General features: G+C 41.1%; 1 protein-coding gene across 1 annotated transcript; it reads right to left on the bottom strand.

Annotated features, from left to right (window-relative positions):
* Positions 1 to 10,018: 10,018 nt before the first annotated feature.
* gpr37l1b (G protein-coupled receptor 37 like 1b) lies at positions 10,019 to 16,953 on the bottom strand. The gene is made up of 4 exons (XM_074682129.1): positions 15,664 to 16,953; positions 13,109 to 13,417; positions 12,648 to 13,019; positions 10,019 to 11,732 (listed from the first exon to the last, which is right to left on the bottom strand). Exons 1-4 carry the CDS (start codon positions 16,360 to 16,362, stop codon positions 11,559 to 11,561), a joined length of 1,554 nt encoding a protein of 517 aa, XP_074538230.1. The 5' UTR covers positions 16,363 to 16,953; the 3' UTR covers positions 10,019 to 11,558.
* Positions 16,954 to 23,443: the final 6,490 nt, after the last annotated feature.

Raw genomic sequence — 23,443 nt, 5'->3', positions numbered from 1 at the left:
TTGTTCCTGTTTTTCAGAGTAATTTTTTCCTGAAGTATCGAGATAGTTAGAAATACCGCGAGAACCTCCAACCTGCTGTTTTTCATGGCAATTTTTTTCCTCCTGTTTTCAGGAGTAATAAGTAATTTTACCTGACTGTAAAGAATTCTAACTGTATGAATTCTACCAATAAATATTTCTGACTGTGTAGAATTCTGACTATAAGAAGTTCTGACAACACAAAATTCTTTCTTAGAATCCTGATGGTATGGAATTCTGTCTGTAAATTATTCTGAATGTATAGAAAACTGGCTGTCATGATTCAAAAAAAAAAAATCTATCTATTTTGACAGTATAGAATTCCATCTTAAGAATTTTGACATTACTAGATTCTGACTGCATAGAACACTGACGGTATAGAATTCTGAGTTTCCTCATGGATCACAGAGATTATGGGATCTTGACAGATTCTGACCTCACTGAAAATTGATTGCTGAGAATTATGGCTCAATATAATTTTCACAGTATAAAATCCAGACTTTATAGAATGTTGACAGTATGTATCTGGATTGTATAGAAATCTGATTTTATTCAATCCTGACCGTGAAGAATCCTGATTTTAAAAAAAAACATTGCGCTGGAACATAAAAAAAGAAGTGTCCAATCAAAGAGTAAGAGCCTGCAGGGCTTAGGGAACAAGTGAAGAAGTGAGACCATGTAGGGCTTAGGGAACAAGTGAAGAAGTGAGACCATGTAGGGCTTAGGGAACAAGTGAAGAAGTGAGACCATGTAGGGCTTAGGGAACAAGTGAAGGAACTTATAACCCGTTGTAAAGAGCATGAGACCATCGTAAAGTCTGAAGACTTAATGATGTGATCCATTTTCTCTTTTTTGTTAAAAATCTTTCAGTTTTTTTCTTCCTTCACTTGCTCATCATTCCTTAATTTCTGTGGGGTTTGGAGGAAAACTGCTCAGAGGAGAGAGGGACCCAGAGAAGAGTTTTCTCAGCGAGTCAAAGACGAACGAACAAAACCAGAAAAAAAGAGGCCGGTCATTTAACCGTGACGTGATCGAACTGATAAAACCTCTCAACGACTTCATCCTCCTCTTCCTCCCTCCATCTATCCCTCCTCAGACCCTCCCTCCTCCTTTCTCCCCTGTCAACAAGTGGGTTTCTCTCAGAGTGTGAAGTGTGTGTGTGTGTGTGTGTGTGTGGATCTACTTTTATTCCAATCAACAAAGAAGAAGGCCTCAGTGTTTCCTGTCTGCAGTACAAGGTGGTCCCACCAGAGTGTGTGTGTGTGTGTGTGTGTGTGTGTGTGTGTGTGTGTGTGTGTGTGTGTGTAGCTCTCCATCGGGACCTCGTGCTGGTCGTCATGACAGCAGTATCCCCCTCCTCCCCCTCCTCCTCCTCCTCCTCCTCTTCGGTCCTTTCCTCATCAGTTTTTCCCACAGAACAAAACCAACATTGTGCTCCTAGTTTTCACTCTGTGTGTGTGTGTGTGTGTGTGTGTGTGTGTGTGCGCCCTCGTGTGTGAGACATTCAGGTCAGATTAGTTTGTGTTCACTGAGCTCAGAGAAACACACATTTATACACTTGCACGCTCGCTGTAACACACTTGTTGCTCTTCATTCACTCACCTGTGTTTGTGATGAGGAAGCTCTGTTACACACACACACACACACACACACTTGAAGATGAGTGGCACTTCATTGTGGTGGGTTTCACACGACTCCTGTGAAACTTTCGCACAAATTGAAAGACAAAGTGCGGGACTCAGAGGAAGTGTTGTGTCTCTGCTCCTGATGTGAGAGAAAAAAGGAACAGTTTCTTCACGTTCAGTTTGCTGAAATAACATCATCATGATGCAGATCAGTCAAAAGTTTAAAGCCAGGGTTTGTTAGGTCTACAGAAGAGGAGCTGGAGGATCAGGTCTGACTGTCTCAGACACTAATGACTTTGTGGAACTCTGAGGTCACAGACAGAATTCGGTCTATGACCTCAGAGTTCTAGAACTCCTGCTGTTGCTCTGCAAACAGACTGTTTTGCATGCATGCTCCTGATTGGTCAATTCTCCTCATGACTCTAAAGTACCTGTTGTTTTGCCATTACAATTTTTATACTACAAGTCTTTCTTTTTCCAGTTTCAGGGTGTGTTTTCAATCCCGATTTTTTTTCACCACCAAACATTAACCCTTTAAAGCCTTTTGCACACGAAATTGCGCAAAGTTTGGAGGCAACATATTTAATCACAGCTATTTTCCTCTAAATGACGTATTTGTAATTGTTGTTTTTGTAGTTTTTATGTATTTTGTTATAAAGGACTGGATGCTGGGACACAATCAATAGCCATGTTTACACGGACCCGAATATTCCGCTTACATTCGGTTTATTTGCTCAAACGGAAAGAATTTAACCTTTGTATACACCTCATTCAGAAAGAAAAGTGCCAATCCGAATGGACATTGAGGCCTGAACCACACGTATATGGATATTTTTTTGATCGGATATCTTTGTCCTCGTTTAAAAGAAAAATCTCCGTCCACACCACAGACATATCTCTGTCCATATGAAGAGGCCAAACTGAAAACGATCGCCTCTGAAGCCTGCAATGCCATGCCTGGCCGATAAGTGGCAGGTTAGCAAAATGTGAAAACCATAGAAGAAGAACGTTATGAGCATGCGCAGTCAAACACAGGAAATTAGCCGTTGCTACAGTGACTTGTTGCTAGGCGCATGACGTCATTGCGTCAACACCAGCTCCGTTTAACACCGCTACACGGATCCACACGGAAAAACCAACCTTGGTCAGCAGTTTCACTCAGCAAACGTTGCTGATGTAAAAGCTTGCATTAAAAAACAGTAGGTTTAAAAAAAAGTAAATAAACATGTGTAATATTTGCGCAAAAAAATGTGCATCTGGTGTGCTAACCCCTTAACTGGCGCTGAAACCACGCAGTTGATTTTTTTGTATTTCTCATTTTTGTATTTCAAGTTCTGAATACCTTTTTTTTCGGCTATAAATTTGCATTCACTTCTCTGAAAGTGTGTATAACTCCACTTATGTCCACAGGTGGCGCTGCTGCACAGAAATATTATTGTCTAAAAGCCCTTGAAAAAAAATGAGGAAGTGCTAAAAGTTGCTGTTCATTGAGGATCTGCTTAAGGCTGGTTGCAGAAAGACCAGAGGTCATGTACACACCCAGCCATAAAAACAGACTTTACAGCGTTAAAAACATTTACAGCGTGGTTAAAAGAACGTCTTGGGTCTGAAATGCTGATTTCACCATCGCCACACACTGTGGGGTGGGTGAATCTTTCTCTAACTCAGTGGTTCAGGAGTTATTTGGATCGTTTGATTGTCCAGCTCATGTGACCGACGGGTGCCCTATCGCCATTCGACAGGAAGCTCAAAGCTGTTGCGTAACCATAGAATGTATCAAACATGGACGTTTGTTTCTAAAACCGTGAAATGAAGCCAATCAGCGTACGCAGCCACATTTAATATGACGCCGGCTGTGAGCTTCCTCTCTAACTCGGAGTGCATGTTGATGGATTAAAGTTATCATTTTGGCTCCAAACACACACACACACACACACACACACACACACACACACACACACACACACACACACACACACACACACACACCTGATGTATAGATGTGGGGCTCGAACCTGTGACCTTCCCGTTACGTAACTGCATCCTGAGGCTGGTTCCCATCCAGTCTGTTCAAGAGTGTCGCATGACCAATGGAGGTCTAGTCGCCTGTGTGTGTGTGTGTGTGTGTGTGTGTGTGTGTGTGTGTGTGTGTGTGTGTGTGTGTGTGTGTGTGTGTGTGTGTGTGTGTGTGTGTGTGTGTGTGTGTGTGTGTGTGTGTGTGTGTGTGGGGCTTCATTAGTGAACAGAGGCGGTCTGTTCAGTGGTTTCTATCAGCGGGGCGAGCTCTCATCACTACTAATGAGAACAACATCACCAGCCTCCTGAAACACTCTGTTCCTCCAACTCTCCATCAATCTATCGCACACACACACACACACACACACACACACACACACACACACACACACACACACACACACACACACACTCTCACTCTCTCAATGAATCAGAGATGTAATAAAGAGCTGAAATCTGACTCAAAGGCTCACTTTGCCATAACGATATAGAACTTCTTCTCTCACTCCTCCAACAGTAAACTTGATCCACAGATTCTTAAGATGTAAAAGTCTCAACTTGTGGTTTCTGTGCTGAGTCCAGGGATGGACTGGCTACCTGGACTACAGGCCAATATAGGTCTGACAGGCCCATGAAACCAACAGATCAGCTTATTAGACACCAGCACCTTTCTCTTTGGCCCTGCATGTATGAATAAAAATACTCAGCGCAAGTTTGTTTCCTGACCAGCACCACTTGAAACCCGCTGGTCTCTACAGTTAGTGTACATATTCAAGAGATCGAAAAGGTGTTTGTTATTGACTGTGGTGGGCCAGTCTGGTCCAGAATGCCAGGGTCAATTTTTTTGTCCCACTTAACCCCTGGTTGAGTCTGAAGAGCATCAACCAATCAGGTGCCAGGTAGCAACAGCAGGAGTTCTAGAACTCTTGCTGGTTACAGATTAATTTAAATTGCTACTTTTTAGCTCCCAGTTCAGGTCATCCAGAACCTGTTGTATCTACGCCTGAGCTAAAGGCTGATTAGCCTTTAGCTTGTGCTGTATCACCATATAACACAGGGGCTAAACTGTTTGTGCTAATGTTGATTCCAACCCACAGTCAGCAGTTATTCTGCAGTGGTCTGTTCAAACTTGAGAGTCCATCAATAAAATGAAGAGTGAGGTAATGTTAGCTCTGCTTTGATGACTGGCAGGACATAGCTAACCAGGATTTACTGATGTGACATATTACGGACATGTCTTAGAGCATCAGGCTGTCAGCTGCGCTAAATATAGCCGCTACTAAACTACAAACAAACTGACAGTGTTGATGTCACGTTTCAAACTTTAGTGCTACATAACTGTGCTGATAAGTCCCTGACCTCGGCGAGCTGTATCCAGTAAAAAGTTGTCTTGAACAAAGAAAATTTGTTTTGATATGATCTCCATTTAACTCCAAAACAAACACATGCCTCACTTAAAGTAATTTATGACAGTGTGCAGAGACACCAGCCCACAAGGTGGCGAGGGAGTGCAATCAAAACAGATCCTGCTCACAGCATCTTTAATACCAATATTTTTGTAAAAATAAAAAAAATATTTTTTTAGCTGAGTTGGAAGTAAAATATTACTTCTGCACTTCCTCTGCGGTAGATGGAGCCAAAGAGCTACTACCCTATATGTTGCTAATAGATTGTTTAATGAAATCATCCTAAACATATTTAAAACATTTAATTTCTAAATTTGAAAATGTGGGTTCTTGTTGTACTGAGCAAATCAGTCTGCCATAGACATCAATGTTTTCCTCGTCCATAAACTTTTGAGTAATATTTTGATTTACATAAAAATCATCTGTTTTTTTTGTTTCTTTACTGTGTAAAATACCGCAACATACATTGTGGTACCATGTCACCATGTTTTAATAGAAATCAGTACCAGATACCATGTACCATGTTACCATATCGTGACCCGAGTTTCGAGTTGTTCTTGCCAATACTGACCCCTAGTACACTCCCAGCCGAAAAAAAACAGAATAAAAAATTTTTACAGCCTAGCACAAAAAAAGGCCTGAGTCCGAAACGCTAATTTTGCTGTCAGCACACACTGTACAGGAGGTGAACTTTTTTCTAACTCAGTGGTTTACAAGATTGATCGTTTCCAATGTGGCTGCGTCCGTGGATTGGCTTCATTTCACGGTATCAGAAACAGGCGAGTAACGTCGTGGAGCACACGTCCATGTTTAATACAGTCTGTGGTTCAAATTAATTATTTTCAGATTCAACTTTAAAACTCAAGGGGAGTCCCAAACTGATAGTTCAGAGCGCAGAATCACAAGAATGAGTCTATCCTGACGCTGCTGCAGGAGTAAAAGCAAACAAGTTAAACTTGTGTTTGAAGACTATTTCATCAGTTTTCTTCCCATTACTCTCTGTTTTCTTTACAAAGCTCCGTCATTATCTCAAACCCTCCTCCTCGTCTGTGTTTGTGTGTCTGCAGAAGAGAAAACATTATTTCCTAACCGGGCCTTTAAACTTGTAAATCCCCTCCACGGGTTGCCAGGAGAAACCCGGCAGAGACAGGGGGAGGAACGACCCGCACTGATTAGAAAAGAGTTTGAGTTTCTAAATTAACAGAACTCACTCTGTGTGTGTGTGTGTGTGTGTGTGTGTGTGTGTGTGTGTGTGTGTGTGTGTGTGTGTGTGTGTGTGTGTGTGTGTGTGTGTGTGTGTGTGTGTGTGTGTGTGTGTGTGAATTTTGTGTTGGTATCCCATGGAGACATGACAGTAGTGAGATCATTGATATGCAGCGCAGAAGCTCCGCTGAGAGAAAACCCTCCTGGCTCCTCCAAACAGAGGAAGGATTCCTTCAGTCCATTTAAAGCTAAACGTAAGAAACATTCAGTCCTTCCTCCAGAAACTTCCAAATCTTTTTCCCTCCAGTAAACTTAGGATTAAACTTTACCTAAATCTGAATTATAACTGTTCAAGACTTCTTCTTAGCTGTTTAGTTTTGTTTAGTTTTACTAAAGCTTTTTAGTTTTGATGCTTAATGACAAGTTTGAAAGCTTGAGCTAAGGTACCTTAAAGAGGGGTATTGTGCTTTTTCTTTGTCTTTATTCTGTCCCTTGGGGCCCCCTGTAGTATCTTTACATGATTTCACATCCATTTTTCTTTCTGCTGGTTTGGTAAACTCTAATTATAGCCTCTGTCTGAAACACTTCATTTTAGCTGCTGTCTCTTTAAGCCTCCTCCCTCCACAAAGCCCCCTACCCTCTGATTGGCCAGCCCTCTGGAGGCCTGTTAGGGGCGGAACTTAAATGAGTCATGAACTAGTTTTAGTGCATTCTATTTACATCGGAACTGGGAAGTGGGAATGATGTCATCTCCAATTTCAAAGCGTTTCAGTTGCCAAGTTGCAAAAACTTGCCATAACAGCAATATCTGTACACATAAACATTGAAGATTAATATGTATATGGCTGATATATAGCGACAAACACTAGTCAGAAATTCTAAATTCAATGGAATAAAACAGGAGCTAAATTACTGGTTTCACCCGGGCAGCCATCTTTGATTGTAAACTTGGGGGTCCACTGACTTCCGAGTAGGAAATTCCGACCTCAGGGGGCGTTCTAGTTGAAGTTTCCTACCCAGAACTCGTAAATTCCAACTTTGGGGTACAAACTGAACACACCATCAGGAGATCCTTATGTAACGACCTTATCATTCCAGGATGTCTTGTTAAGATATTGTAAAGATCTTGCATTTAAAATATAGGAAAGCACAGTAACCCCTCTTTAACACTTCATAGAGAGCAAAGCTTGTTGATCTCAATCTTCAGTACAAATACGGACCGTAAAAATGGCGCCTCATGATCCTTCTGGCTTTTTGTGTTTCAAGCAGTAGGGGTCAGAAAAGTGACCTTAAGCATCTATCTGTGTTGCTAGGCACTGCCCCCATTGTAGCTGCCTGTTATAGCAGCCTTTGTCTATTTCTTGAATTTTTTTTTATCTCTTTTTTTCGTCATCTTTGTATTTAGAGTGGATCATTACTTTGTATGGTTCATTGTTGGTCATGGACACCACTTTTGTGTCTTCAGTGATATTTTTACTACTTTTTTCTCCTGTGTTTGTCTGGATATCCTACATGTAACAATGGCTGCATTGTTTACATGTGAAATCAGCTGTTAGCAGCCTTTAACATGTAAATGCTAACTGGTGCAAGGCCAGATGTTTCCCACACCATCCATCGTTATTGGGAACGTAAGATCTATCTCCAATAAGATGGACAAGCTAGCTGTGCTAACCCAGCAACAGAGGGAATACCAGAAGGCAGAGTAGCATCATGCTATTCACAGACATGGCTAACAGAGCTAACACCAGACACCAAGGCCACATTGGATTCTATGAAGTTAAATTTTCAACACAACATCTTTAAACCAAATCTGCAAAAAGTTTGAGTCAGAAACAACAGCTGATCTGTTTTGTGTGGTCGTCCCTTTATTAAAAAGTTATGAAAGAAAATCCAGATGTTCAATGTCACCGTGTTCATATTCACAACAAACTCATCAAAACACTTAGCATGCCTTATTTCCCTTATACAATTTCCATAAAATGAATTTAACAAATATATTTACCAACTGTGAATGAAAACAGCCGAGTGAATCATCGACAAAACAGATTTATGAAACAAGTTTAATTTGACCCAAAATTAGCAGATATTTCTGTTATTGCCTATTGAACTCGTTAAAAGCGGGCTAGCATTTGAGGGCAAAGAGGGCAAAGATAAAAGTTTTTGCAAAATGAAATGGTAAAGCAATTATTGTGGCTCCTTATGCTTCTTTATTAAATCTTATGACATTGAAATGCTGTTTGCATGTTTCGTTTTGCATGAACTCTACTTGTTTGACCCCAGAATCCCAACCATCCGCCCACAAAAACCTGAAACTCCGAAACCTCAACAATCAGGGATTAGCTTCAATTCCAAAACGTGCTGCAAAGTCTCTTCCTTTCACTCACAAAGATACTTCTCTAAACCTTCTTTTGAAGACCCTTTTAACATGAAGCATTCCCAAGCCCCTCATCTTAACTCTCACCAACACACATGGACTCAAACAGATCCAGCAGGACCAAGCTCAGACTGGTAGAGGTCTGGGATTAATGGGTTTCCCCATTTTGAGAGAGCGGTAGTCTGTTAATGAGATACGATGGCACATTGGGCTCATATTTCCATGAAGTTATCGCTGTGACTCTTGACATTAAAAAACCACATAGCCATTCTTGTGACATGACTGTTTTGATTCCTGACATTCAATAATTAGTTTCATATTTCTAACATTAAAACAGCTACATTCATTTCTTCTCTGTCCACGTTTTGTTCTACTTGTTTCAGTTTGACAGTCTGTCAGTCAGTGAAAGCTCTAAACAAATATTAATCAACTTGAAACTCCCTATGCAGTTTATCTTCCTGTACAAAGAAACCCCCTCCACATAGAGGCGGTCTGATTCCTGTTCAAACACTCTGCAGATCTCAAACCTTCAGCCCTGTATTCCCTTTAGGAACAATATTGAACCTGTGCAGAAGCTGCCTTTCCACCAAGCAGTCTGGTTCAGTCCGGTCCAGCACAATTATCATTTATTCGATCAAAAGTTGGGAAAGTTTCTCATATTGCCGACCTGTACCGTCCTACTCATATGGCACTTTGCAATCCATAGGGCTAGGTCATAGTGTTATGGTGTTATTAGGACAAGTTTGTTTGAAAACTTGTTGCTCAATTCACTCTGTGGCACCAGGTGAGCAGAAAGGGAAGCCCAGAGATGGATGCAAAGGGAGATTGCACAACAAGAACTTTTTCTCGTAACCTGACGTTGTTTAATAGCTGTTGTAGCTTACTTTCAGCCAACATGGTTGCAGACTTCCCATCCTCTAAAGATCCCCTATTGGATGTCGGAGAGACATGCAGATCACGTCAGTATTGGGTCGGTCCGTCAAAGACCATATCCAGACGTCAGAGCAACGTGCAAAATGACATTCAGCATTTGGACGTCATTTGCAGACCAAATCTAGACATCAGTAAGATGTTCAAAATGGATCCAATCATTCAGACGTCATTAGTAGACCCTTTTTTGGCGTTAATCGGACCTCCATACAACATCCAAAAAAGACGTAATATAAAACTTTCATTCTGCACCTTCAGGAGACCTGATTTGGACATCAAAAATTGTGTTAAATATACATAATTTCAACGTCACATTGAGCAGTGGGATAGGTTAAGATAATCAGCTCTTTGAGTTGCTTCTTTTTACCAAAGAACAGTCCTAGACAAAACTTCAAAATAAAGGCATTGTGCGAAAAACAACAGTACAGCTCCCAGAAAAAAGTCAATATGCTTGTATGATGCCATGCCAAAATGTAAATCTGGCCGTTTTGGAGCTATTTCACTTGTCTGTGTAGCTTTTCGGTCATCAATTCCAAGCTTGATCCAAAAAAGGCAACTGGTCTTGGAAATGTACTTAAGATTCTATCGAAACAGTTGCCAGGAGGTACAGTTGGCTGTGGAAACTCAAGCATGATCTGGCCCAATGAGCAAAGAGACATTCAAAGGACGTCCTTTCCACGTTCAGCAGACATTGGAAAAAAGATGTTGTCTGGAGTAACAGCCTGAACCTTCAGGAGACCAAAGTTTGGTGTCCAAGAATGATGTTGAAAGGATGTCCTTTGAATGTCTCTTTTCTTAGTGGGCTAACATCCAAAAGGCCAACATTCAAATGTTGAACTGCATAATGACGTCCAAGTGGGGTCTTGGTTACATGTCCTAACAACGAAACTAACCTGAATGTTGTGTAGACGTCATAAATTGGTCTTGAACCGACAGACGCAATGGACTTGATCTGCAGGTCCACCAGAGGTCTTATTTTAAGGGGGGGGGGTCTACCTTGCCAAATAGGACCAAACCGGACTAAACCAGACTAGAACACTTGGTGGAAACAAACCATTAGATTGCTTTTACTACCAATTACCATCCTGCGTCATATAATCTGTCATGGCCGAACGGTCACAAGCAGCAAGGTTTACACAACGGTTCTCTGACATTCATTTAACTTCTTTAACTCCAGAATTGTAAAACCTACTTGTTTTTCATTATCCCCCCAACAGTTAGGGTCTGTGTCCATTTGCGACATTTTTTGTTCTGGCAGCCTATGATACTAAAAGTCAAAAACGCTAAGATGTCCGTGTCAGATGTTTTTTGTTGCTGCACTCGCAAAATTTGGGGCGGAAAATGGTTCAACTTTTGGAACCTGGTGATCCAATCGATATCACTTCCCAATCACCTACCAATGAGAATCAAAATGGGGGCAGGACTTCAGGTACCAAGTGTGTCAACAACAGGTCCTTGCTAAGGAGAAACCTACTGAACTGTCTTTTCAAGGTAAAACTTCCTGGTCTGGAGCTGCAGCTGCAAAACTCTATGCCATACTGTACCTACCATCAGCAAGGAACCATCAAACTGAGGTTGTGCTTCCAGGACAAAAATTTGGGCTAATGGACAAGCCCTTCAGACCAACAGGAGACCATCCATGCTCAGGTCGATCCTTCTTGCAGGAAGTTCGGGGAAGAGTCCATTCGGAGAGTCCTGAAACAGGATCCTGCTTTTACTCCAGCAGGTTGTGCAATCAAAGCAACATTAATCTAATCTCTACAGATTAAACATCATTCCCTGCACAGACATGAGGCTGGAGGGGCAAACACTGTGTCCATAGAAGAATATCATACAAATGGTACTCTGAAGAGAAGGAGAGGACGGAGAGGGGGATGGTCATCAATGCAGAGGTGAGATGGAGGGAAGGAAAACAGGAGACATCAGAGAGAGGAAGAGGAAGGAGGAGACGTAGAGAAGCTGATGGTTTGACAGAGATCTGTGCCTCTAGCTGGAGATGGACAAGATGGCTGATGTTTCTTTAGCCTTGTCAAAGAAGATGGACGTCTCATTGGCTGACTTCAGTTTGACCTGGGCGGAGCTTGGCGAGCCCTGAGATGTGGTTGGTTGACATTCCTGACAACAGCAGCAGCAGCAGTCCATGAAGGCCTGTCCAAGAGCCTGAAACCCAACCAGACACACAGGTTAGGCACTCTGGAGGTGGTTCTATTTGAGATACAGGAGACCTTTTCTTATTTTGTCTTTGATACAGTCCTGGTCTCTGCTGAGAATTGGGGACGTTGAACAGTGCAGTCTGAGCACTGGCTAAAAGGTGAATCACTATAAGTGCCATGGTCTTCATCTAGAATTCCCAACAAGCGCTGATCTGATGTCCTGTTCTCACCGAACGCAATCTGAATGCCAATGTGTTTTGTGTTTACTCACTTAATTTGTGCAAATAAATCACCCATTCATGGGTTTCCAGAGACGTTAATCTTGTGAAGGAGCAGCTTGAACTCAAACATCCCAAGATGAAGCCGGTTACGCTAACCGGGGCACAACAAATGCTTGCACAACAAATACCTGGGATCAGGAGACGGACTAAAGTTTTCACTTGACTGGCTGTCCGGGCGTAATTCACCAAAGATCGCTCTTGTGTATCAGTGAGTGGAGAGTCAAAGTTTTCTGTGAATTTGCACCACCTAAGAACTCACTAGCATATATGAGTTTATGTGTGTTTGGTGCGAACAAAACATGGCACTTTTTGGTAAGACTCAAGGAATACTCATTTCCACCAAAGTCTGGACACAATTTGCTCACCAAGCCGCTTTTGATTTGTTGTCCAGATAGTCTACTACCAAATTGGAATTAGATACAGAGTATATCTAAGTATCTGTTCTGAGAGGAAGAAAATGTTGAAGACAGATCAGGGAAGACATTTGGCAGAGGGTCACAGAGGGTCTGTTTTGAGGACTACTGTGTCAGTATTGTGTTCGACCTAACAGCTGGTTTGGTCTACTTCAAGCTTTACGTTATGGATGGGAATACTTGTCCTCAAACTCTGGACTCTGGTCAATCGAGAACTCTCCGACCTACCTTGCACAGACACAGCAGCAGCACCGGCGTCACTGACGACTTGAAGAACAACAGGAAGTGATGCAGCAGAGCTAGCATGGCGGCCGTGTCCTCTGAGACGGTGATGTGCGTGTAGGCCAGCGTAATGTTGCAGACGTGCTCGGGTAGAGCGCAGACGCCGTAAACCACAGCCAACGCCAACAGGGTGCAGTTCAGCTGCCGCTCCACCGCTTGGTGCTGCTGGCGCTTCTGATTGGATGAGCGGTCATCTTGGCTGCGCTGCTTCTGGGCGGAGCTGGAGTCGCTGTTGACGTTGCGGGTGGCCATTTGGCAGAGGATGGTGAAGAGGACGGGGAGGCAGAAGTAGCAGCCGAAACACCACCACATACGACCCTGAACATGATATCAAACGCTGATTCAAAGGTTTTCACTCAAAGCTAGTTTTTTTTACGTAGAAGATCAGATCGGCTCTGTGTCCTCACCTGGTGATACCTGAGCAGCAGAGAGTGGAGGGAGTCAGGCAGGTATAGGGTCAGGGGGGAGGACGGGGTGATGGTGCAAGAGTCGACCAGTCTCCCGGTGGATGGGGACACGGCCTGACTCAGCTGCCACAGGAAGATCTCAGGGCTGGACAGCAGCAGAGCAGCAAGCCACACGAGAATCAGCTTCAGCAGGACCGAGCGGCAGCGGTCCACCCTCCGCGCCTTTGGCTGGGACGAGGAGGTGGCAGCATGGAAACGATCGATGCCCAGAGCACATAGAGTAAAGGAGGTGATGCCCAGAGACACAGCCTGCAGAGACAAGAAGGATTGAGCGGACGTTATCAGTGTTTCCTGTTTTGTAAAGCAGTTTTGTGGGTTTTATCTTGAATGAAGAGGATGAGGCACGACCAAATGTTCTTTTGCAGACAGAAGAACACAGTCATGAGTCTAATGTTAAGTCCGGGTTTGCTTCATTTTTAGATGGTAACAAAAGGTCGATGTTGGCTTTACATGATTCACAGCCCAAAGAAATCTCTATTTTTCTCCCCCTGCTGGTTTAGAAAACCTGTATTTCAGCCGTTGTCTGACATGTTTTACTTTTAGTTGCTGTCTCTTTAAGGCTCCCTGTTCCACAAACCCCATTCCCTCTGATTGGCCAACCCTCTGGAGGCCTGTTGGAGGTGGAGCTATAGGTTGACTTTTCAAACGAATGAACTTAGCTTAAAAAAGAAACTATTCCACTTCGTATAAGTGACGGAAAACATGACACAGGACCAACAGCAGCCACTGCTACTGTTGGTGAAAAATCCATGACATCCAGCAGCCCCCTAAAAATTCTGACTTTGTAGCTTTGATCAAACCAGAAACAGGTAGATTGTTCTTTGGGTCCATCAAGACAGTCAAACTGGAAAAAAAAACAAAACAAATCAAAGCAAACAGTCATCGTCTATATGAGCATCTTTGGTGTAGGAATGTAATGCAGGGTGTGTAAGGCCTACCCTACCCTCTCCAAGCCTACCACAGAGACTTAGTTGAGGGAGGGTATTTTATTTATCCATTTATTATTTATTACTTACTTTTTTTTTTATCATTTTTTTCTTTATATTTCTATTGATTTATTTATATTAAATTATTTCTTATTTATATTTTGTATTTATTATTTATTTATTTGTTTATTTATATTTTTATTAATTTATATTATAATTTATTAATTTATAGTTAATTATTTTTACATTTATTGATATTTTTTTTATAATTATTTATTATTTCTCTTTATTTTTATTATTTATTAAATTTTTTTTTTTTTTTATCTATATATTTTTTATTGACTTTTTATGTACTTATTCATTTTAGAAATTCAAGACCCTTTTAATTCCCTAAAGGCATGAATAAAAAAACAGAAACTACAAATCTAAGGGGGCAGTGACCCAGTGATAAAAAGATCTGATACGAACACTTTGATTTCATTTCTCACATGTATTGACAGGGTCTACCCAACTAATTTCCACATTTATCCAAGTGCATATCTTAAAGCAAGACTATTTTTGTGTAATTTTGCCTTTTGAATGTCAAACTTATGACAAACTGTGATCAGGGCCTTAGCCTCTAAATATGGTTTCAGGTGCAAACCGCTTGACCAACTGGCACCCCAAGTGTACCATGTAAATACAACCTCATACTTCTTAATTCGGAGAAAAACCTTTTTCTCCATGTAGGACATAATTCCCTGAAAAAACAAGCATATAACATCAAAATTATTCCAGTGATATTATTTTTTGCAAATGATTTGAAGAGCTAGTTCAACTTTAGGCGTTTGTATTTTTATCTGCTCAAGAGAAATAAAATACAGTATGAATATGTAAAAAGCCAATTTAGAGTCAGCATTGGAAGCTAAAACCAGAGCACAGGTTGTTTTAGAGGTCTGACCACAGAGGTTTGGCCTTGGTTGAACCAAAAGGACCTTTACAGACCTGTAGTTGGGTCAGGTGGGTTCAGATGATACTCTGCTAATGAATATTTGACACTTTTAGAAATGAACCTTTCACAATTATGTGAAATCCTCATGGGAAGAAACTTTCCTGTAACATGACCCACTTCTTAGCATTAGCATTAGCATCTCTTTCTCATCACAAAGTGTTTCCAGTTTAGATAGTTTTAGCTTTTCATCTTAGATTGACTGAAAGTACTGGATATTTGTCTCTACAGTCGTTTAAACGTTGAAACTCTGCCGACAAGGTCCATCCATCCATCCATCCATCCATTCATCCATCCACCAGTCCATCGATCCATCCATTCATCCATCCACCAGTCCATCGATCCATCCATCCATCCATCCATCCATCCATCCATCCATCCATCCATCCATCCACCAGTCCATCGATCCATCCATCCATCCACTAGTCCATCGATTTATCCATCCATCCATCCACCAATCCATCCATCCATCCATAATCCATCCATCCATCCAACCATCCATCCATCCATCCAACCATCCATCCATCTCCTGTCCACCTTATCACCTAATCTCCAAAGCTCACTTATTAAGCTCCACCCACCTCCATATAAGGCACCATCCGGCATGTGATGTCACCCAGGATCCTCCTATGGGAGAGCTGGTTGAGGACCACCACAGGAAGGCAGAGCACCAGGACCAGGAAGTCCCAGAATGCCATGCTGGCCAGCAGGTAGTTCCAGGCCGACCTCATGTAGTAGTTGTTCCAGACGACACACATGACCGCCATGTTTCCCACCACGCCCACCGCCAGCACCAGGCCGGCCAGAAACAGGACGGCGTAGGCTGCGTATGAACTCTCCACTAGGGGGTAGAACGGGTTGTAGAGTCCTGGGCCGTCTTTGTCGGAGCTGGACGAGTTTCCATGAACGTCCTCATTGCTGCTCTCTCCTGCTCCGACTTTCGTCCCGTTGTCGAACTCGGTGTCCTGTGGAGCCGTCACAGAGTCGTTCTCGAAGGACTGGCTGAAGGTGGACTGCTGCTCGTCCTCGTCGGCCCCTCGGACCTGACGGCGGCGCTGCTGCTCCATGTCGAGATCGAGCATCTCAGGGAGGGGGAGGCTCTGATTGGGGGCGTCACCTGGGGTCTTGAGCTCCTTGGCAATCCAGAAGGGTTCCAGTTTGGTGTTCGAGGACGGTTTGTCTACGGGCTGATGTTGACTCTCATGTTTCCCGACACTTTTGCTTTCTGTAAACAGCAGGGGAAGGAACAGACACACCCACAAACCAACAGACCGAGCCATGACGGAGGTTTAAATGTGGAGAGTCCTCTTAGATATGGTCGACTCAAGCCAGGATCAGTGCACCACACCAATTAATTCCAACAAACGCTCCCAAAACCCCCCAAAAAGTTCAGGATTTTAGCAACGAGCTTGAAATGATCCAAGTCTTAACTCTTCCGCAAGATCCTGGTCTGGGTCTTCTGTAAAGTTTGATGCACAGTCTCCTCTTTCAAGGCAAGAAAACTGGGATGACTCCGACACAGTTTGCAGCTTTTATAAAACATCCATCAGATCTTTTAGACAACGAAGAATGGCGTTTTAATGGCGTCCACGAGATCTTTAAAAAGTGTAGTCCTGATAAGTTGACACTCTTAAAATCTTCTCTTTAAACTGCTGAACTGCAAAGTTTCACACGTTAAAGCTCTCCTCGTCCATCCAATCCATCGACCAGGCGTCAAAGCTCCAGGCGGAGGGAGGGGAGCAGGTGACGCTCCGTGTCCGAGTCCGGGCTGCTGTGTCTGGGCTGCAGGCAGCAGAGAGACTGGGTGTCCTGGAGCTCTGAGGGTCTCTGGGAACCAGCAGCCCTCTGCAGTATGGCTGGATGGAGCTTTTGTCAGGACACACAGATACACACACACACACTCACACTCACACACACACTCTCACACACAGACACTGACAGGCCTACAAACAAGGTTGGCACTCTCACAAACACACACATTTGTCTGCACAATCATGCATGCATACTTTCTTTTGCTCTTTTGGCTCTCACTTTCTCTCACACACACACACACACACACACACAGATTCAAACAGCTTCAGGTCTGCCGCCCCCTTGTGGTGGTTTCACTGGGAACCACCTGAGATGGCGCCCCCTCTGCCTTGAATACTGATGGAGTCCCGTCTCTGAATGTGTGTTTGTGGGTTTTGGTGAGAAACGGCTCCACAGTGGGAACATTTCTGCAGAGTGAGGCCAGACTTTGGCTGCTCTCTGACTTCCTTTGTGTGGGTCTTAATTCTGAACTCCACTCTACTACAGTAGATCCATGGCCCCCCAGCTCCCCCGGCCCCCTTTGGCCTCAGAAACCTGCACAGTCCTCTAAGATCTCCTTCCACTTCTAAAGGTCTAAGTATAAAACACTCCAGGGGTGGGAAAGTAGACGACGGCTGGTATCTTTTGAAGTTTTGTCTAATAGGTGAAAAAGTTAAAATATGGATCCATAAGTTTGGCAGATTGTTTCAGACGTTCACTTTTCACCATCAGTTATATTATTAATCTATTGTCCTGCTCTAACAAAGTTTATTTATATTTTTTTCTTTTTTCGGCTATCCATTGAAGTTTGTTCAAAGACAATAACGTGAGTAAAAATTTAAATATTTGGGAATGATGTCTTGAAAATACAAAAAAATATACATATATCCTAACTAACCAAAAATGTCACTGACCCCCTGCAGCACCGCCTTGGACCCCCTGTTGAAGACCTCTGCCTTAGAGCAAATATACAAATTATTCAGTGTCGCCAGTAACACCTGCAAAGCTCACCTTTACCTAAATTTATCTGTCATGAGATGATTCTTCAGTCTCTAAAGTGAAGTCAGATCAGGTTTTAGTGATTCCCAATGACACAAATTAGAGTGTTTTAATTATTGATATAATTTAGGACCAGAAATTTAATTGTTTGACAGTTCTGCAGTTTTGCCTTTCACCACTAGAGGTCAGTGTCGCCCAATGTTGACAAAGCCATGTGGTCTAGTCAGTTCAGGAACCACTGTTTCACACATGATCCTGGATAAATGACAAAATAAATACTTAAAACTAATAAAGTGGAATAATTCAGATAAATGTAATTCAATAAAACAACTTCTCTGTAGAAAAAAATATGTAGGTTAAAGGTGTGAGAAAATATTCTAGGATGTGAAAGGAGGAGTTAACTCTTGTCTTTTTAGTCTTTATAATCTGAGCATTTTCTTTAATAACTCATTAGGTTTCTGATTTTTTATCTTTGTTTGTTTTTTAATTTTTGTTTGTTTTTCTTAGTCTATATAATCTAACATTTTTAAAAACTTTAAAAACTGACATTTTTTTTTAAATTACTTACTTTTTGTGTATAAAATCTGAGTATTTTCTTCAAAACCTTATAGATTTTTTGTTTTTTAGGTTTGTTTACTTTTTTGGTATATAAAATCTGAGCATTTTCTTTAAGACTGATGGGTTTTTTTTCCTTTTTTTTGGTGTTTATGATCTAAGCATTTTCTACAGTAATTTATGGTGTTTTTTTTTCTTTTTTTTTGGGGGGGGGGGGGGGGGGGGGGTTAAAATCTGAGCTTTTTTTTCGAAAACTGATTGGGTTTTTTTTGTTGCTTTTTTTTTGCTTTTCGTTGTATAAAATCTGAGCATTTTCCTCAGTTATTTATGGGGTTTTTATGGTTTTTATGGGTTTTTTTTGTGTGTTTAAAATCTAAGCATTTTCTTTAAAAACTAATAGTTTTTTTTCTTTGTGTGTGTGTATTTAATCTGAGCATTTTCTATAGTAACTTTGGGGTTTTTTATGTTTGTTTTTTTGTTTGTTTGTTTTTGTGTTTGTTTGTTTTTGGTGTATTAAATCTGAGCCTTTTCTTTAGTAACTTATAGGTTTTTTTGTTTTGTTATTTATTCCATATTGTCTGAGCATTTTCTTTAATAACTGGTCTTTAATATTTATTTACGTATTTATGTGTTTATTTATTTTTGTGTTGTGTTTGTCACAATAACACAACACCCAAAGGGATTTTCTGTTTAACCTCAGACTTATTGCACAAACAGTCGACCTGCTGATAAACTCTCTTTCCTTCTTAAGAATAACCGTCAGTGTGAAATCGATCGTCTGGGAGTGTTCAGCTGAAAACGGCAGCAAGAATGAACCTGATTTTTTTCCTATAGTTCTCACACTTCCTGCTCCTGTGTTATTAAACTCTCAGAGTTTGTTGAAATTAAAAACAAAATGCACAGAAAGTAAAGTTAGAGACAGAAACAACTCTCAGTCAGTAAAAACTCGAGCTGTGGGATTAACAAAGGTCACTTTATCAGGATGTGATCAGGTCTTTGTGTAAACACACCAACAGACACACGCACTCTTTTTCTGAAGGTGTACAAAAGCATGTTATTTAAACAGAGTGTGTGTGTGTGTGTGTGTATGGGTGTATATGATGTGTGTCTGTGGCTGTGAATGTACAGTTATTATGTTGCTTGAATGGATGGTGAGAGTGTGTGTGAAAAGTGTTTGCTAAATGGGTGTGTTTGTGTGTGTCAGTCACTGGGTGTTCTCCCATGATGCATCAGGGCAGTTACTGTTGAAGTCCCAGTGAGTTTGTTTTTATCACATTAGATTAATTAAGCTTTAATCAGTGCTTATTAAAGGGATAACGCTCCCTGGTCAGGGTGCTTTAAAATTAGAACCTGCTGTCTTGGTCCGGATTGCAGGACAGGATGTTGTCTTAGATCTTTTCTAAACATTCCGCTCCGTCTGTTTTGTTACCTTCACGCTTGATGATGGGTTGAGTTTACAATTATTGTTTTGGGGGTTGGACCAATCAGAATTAAGTATTTAATTAATTTAACATTAAACCTCCAGTTTTTGGCCGGCATATTCAGGAGAAACAGAGTCCAGAAGAAACTTTTCCTCTTTATGATCCAGAGTTTGGTTTAAGACTTCTTTAAAAGCTTCTTTGCCAGTCACATGCCGAGAATTTTTTGGAGGGTAAGGGTGAAATAAAAAAAAGGGACATACAGCACATTCTTGCCACTGAAGAGGGCACTAAACTCTACATTTTTTCCATTTCCAGGGAACTTTAGCAGACATATTGGCCTCCTGAAGAGGGCACTGGAACACACTTTGGCTTTGGTATTTTAGCATATGTTTTGACCCAAGGATGTTTTGGTTCCCAAGGAGGCGCTTTGGAACACAAGGGGGCACTTTTGCACGCGATTTTGCAAACAACAGGGCACTTCAGCACGCATCTGGCCCCCAAGAGGACACTTTATTATGTGTTTAGGCTCCTAAATGACACTTACACATGTTGTTTGGGACCCAAGAGGGCACTTTAGTGCACATTTGGCTTCCCAAACAAGTCTTTTAGGCATGTTTGGCTGCCAAGAGGGCACTTTGGCACGAATTTTGACACACAAGAAGGCATCTTGGTGCACATTTTGGGGCCTAGAATGACATTTAGCATGCATTAGGCTTCCAAGAGGGCACTTTAGCATGTATTTTGGCTCCAAAATAGCATTTGCAAATGTGGTTTGGGGCCCAAGAGGGCACTTTACAGCATATTTGGATTTCCAAGAAGACACTTCAGCACAAATTTTGATGCACTAGAGGACACTAGAGGGCACTAAGGCACGCATTTGGGGCATAAAAGGGCACTTTAGCGCGCATATGGCTCCCAAGAGGACACTTTGGCATGCGTTTCTGGGCCTTAAAGTGCATTTCAGCATGTTGTTAGGGACCCAAAAGGGCACTTTAGTGCACTTTGGCTTCTCGATTGAGCATTTTAGCCCATGTTTGGCTCCCAAGAGGGCACTTTTGCATGTGTTTTGGTGCACAAAAGGACACTTAAGCTTGCGGTTTTGGGCCCAGAGGGCACTTTAGCACATGTTTTTTAACCAATGAGCCAAGAAGGGGGGCAACTGCCATTCAGGCCCCTGTCCTGTACACACCACTGCCTCTTGCAGTGTGTTAAGTCGTTAAGATAAAGTTGTTGTTCAGTCCAGCCTGGAGCGGGATATTCTGACCCAGTCTGTTTTACAGGCCCAGGTACCCAGAGGTATGACTGGGTTAAAAATACACCTGGGTAAAGTTTGGAGGGATTTAGTCTGGCCTGTTACACTCACAGATTCACAGATATAAAAACACAGAGCTGCTTATGAAATCTCACCTATATTCAGGTCACCACACTTCATTTCTCCCTGCCACGCCTCCAGACTTTGGAAAAGCAACGGAAAAAGGATTTCCAGCAGATTAGCTTTAATATCATTAATGTGTTTAACTCTTTCAGGGCCGTACGCTCTGAGTTAAGATCAGTAAATAAAGCGCTGACTCACTCAGATCAGGAACGCTCAGAGTCTGCCTGGACAAGCTGCTACCTGCCCCCCCAGAGATCTGTGGTCTGTTAGCGCTGATTCACAGGAGGCTCAGCCTGCCGACAACACCAGGTGTTTACTCTACCTGTAGCTGCAAGATGATAGGCCCAGTTCTTTAAAAAGAAACTCAGGTGGTTGTTTCTTTTTGAATCCGGGCCTATTTACAACTTTTCTGTAAAAAATGTCTTTTTAGACTCAATATGAGTCAGACAAATCCAGAAAAATGTCTGATTTCAAGCTATTCATGGACAATTTGAGGTCTGAGTTGCTGTGATAAGTACAAAAAATCTGCCAATGGTACAAGAGGAAAGTTACTTGTATTAAGATATTAATCTTGTTTTTATGCAAATTTTCTTGCTGATTTTTCTTGTTCAATTGGCAGATTTTTTTTACTTGTTATAGGCGATTTAGACCTAATTTTTGTCTTTAAAGAACTAGACATAAGACAGGTTTCTGGACTGATCAGTTGAATGTGGCTCATATCAAGTATGATAAGTCCATTTTTACCTAAAATAAGACAAAAACACTTGATAAGATTTCATTTTTTTTTGCAGCCAAATCAAAATAAGACGCCCAAAAATGACATTCAAAGGACATCCTTTCAACGTCTCTTTACACAATGGGTAACTTTTACATTTCTGTAATTTTTTGTTACATTTCTTCAAAAAGCACTGCCCTTTGTCTCATTTTCTATTGTTCTTTCTCTTTTTGCCACCTTTTCTCCATTTAACATGGCTTATTTCTATACTTTGTCTTTTTATTTACAAAGTTTATTTGTCAGCCCTATAGACAGGATTTGTTGTTGTTAACTGGAAGAGGTGGAACTCTTGTTACAAACCTGTTGGGCTAAGTTCCCTCCTTGCACCATTTCTTTTTGTAAATGTGTGCTAAATAAATAAACTAATAATAATAATAATAATAATAATAATATCCAATCCAATCCATTTTATTTATATAGCACATTTTAAAAACAGACCAATGTCTCCAAAGTGCTGTACAAAAGCAACAAAATAAAGGAAGATACACAAGGCTCTGCTAGCTCCATAAAATAAATAAAACCATAAAATAAAACAGGAATCAAAATAATAAACAAGATAAAATAAATTAAAAGACACATAATAATAACAATAATAGTAATAATAATAATAATAATAATAATAATAATAATAATAATAATAATAATAATAATAAATACAATAATAAACACATAAATACTAAAAATAAATAAATAAACAATATAATAATAATAATAATAATATTAATATAAAATTTATTTATATATCACTTTTCAAAAGCAATGTTACAAAATGAAACAAACATCAAAGGGATAAAAGAGAATAAATGAAAGGGGAGTAAAACAGAAACAAAAGAGTAATGTAAGAAACTAAGAAAATTAAAGCATGTATATACAAAAGGCTAAAAAAAATCGCCACCAAATAAAGGAAAGAAAGACATCACAAAAATAAATAAATAAATAAAAACAATAAAAAACCCTTAAAACTATAAATGATAAGATAAGAAATAAAGTGCCCCCTCTGCTGTTTGAACTTCTTAAAGAGGAAGTATCGTGCTAATTTGGCTAACTTCCTGACAAAACAACCATCACCAACATGAAATGATCTCATGGGTGAATGCGTTTGGTTTTTTTTTAAACATTTGTACAGCTTGTTGTTGTGTCTTTTTAACACTCCATCACCACTTTCCAACAATAGGCCACAGCCCCTTAACTGAGCTACAGCTACTGTCTCTTTAAGAGACATCAAGTCACTTAGAAACCTCAGCATTCTGGGGGATAACATTCCGGAATGTTTCTCTGATACTCACAGGACAGAGAATGTTTTTGATTGACTGGTGGTAGTTTATGATGCTCTTCATCAATCAGTGATGTCACAGATTGAGTCATTATGGTGTGACTCATTCTGACACACGGTGACCTCACAGTTCAAAACTTTGCCCACGTCTGAAATCAACTGTGTTTGTGTC

This window comes from Halichoeres trimaculatus, unplaced genomic scaffold (genome assembly GCF_033239565.1).
Source record: "Halichoeres trimaculatus isolate MK-OKI-2021-1 unplaced genomic scaffold, fHalTri1.1 fHalTri1_scaffold_11, whole genome shotgun sequence".
Classification (NCBI taxonomy): Eukaryota; Metazoa; Chordata; class Actinopteri; order Labriformes; family Labridae; genus Halichoeres; species Halichoeres trimaculatus.
Note: the sequence above shows the minus strand (reverse complement) of the source record. Positions and strands in the feature narration are given on the sequence as shown.

What these genes read in the sequence shown, in the direction of transcription:
- gpr37l1b (XM_074682129.1), bottom strand. Translation starts at nt 16,362, where the DNA reads ATGGCTCGGTCTGTTGGTTTGTGGGTGTGTCTGTTCCTTCCCCTGCTG. An exon ending in TGCTGCTCAGGTATCACCAG is followed by an intron (nt 13,020 to 13,108) that starts GTGAGGACACAG and finishes TATCATGTTCAG; the next exon opens with GGTCGTATGTGGTGGTGTTT. An exon ending in TGCTGCTGTGTCTGTGCAAG is followed by an intron (nt 11,733 to 12,647) that starts GTAGGTCGGAGA and finishes GTTGGGTTTCAG; the next exon opens with GCTCTTGGACAGGCCTTCAT.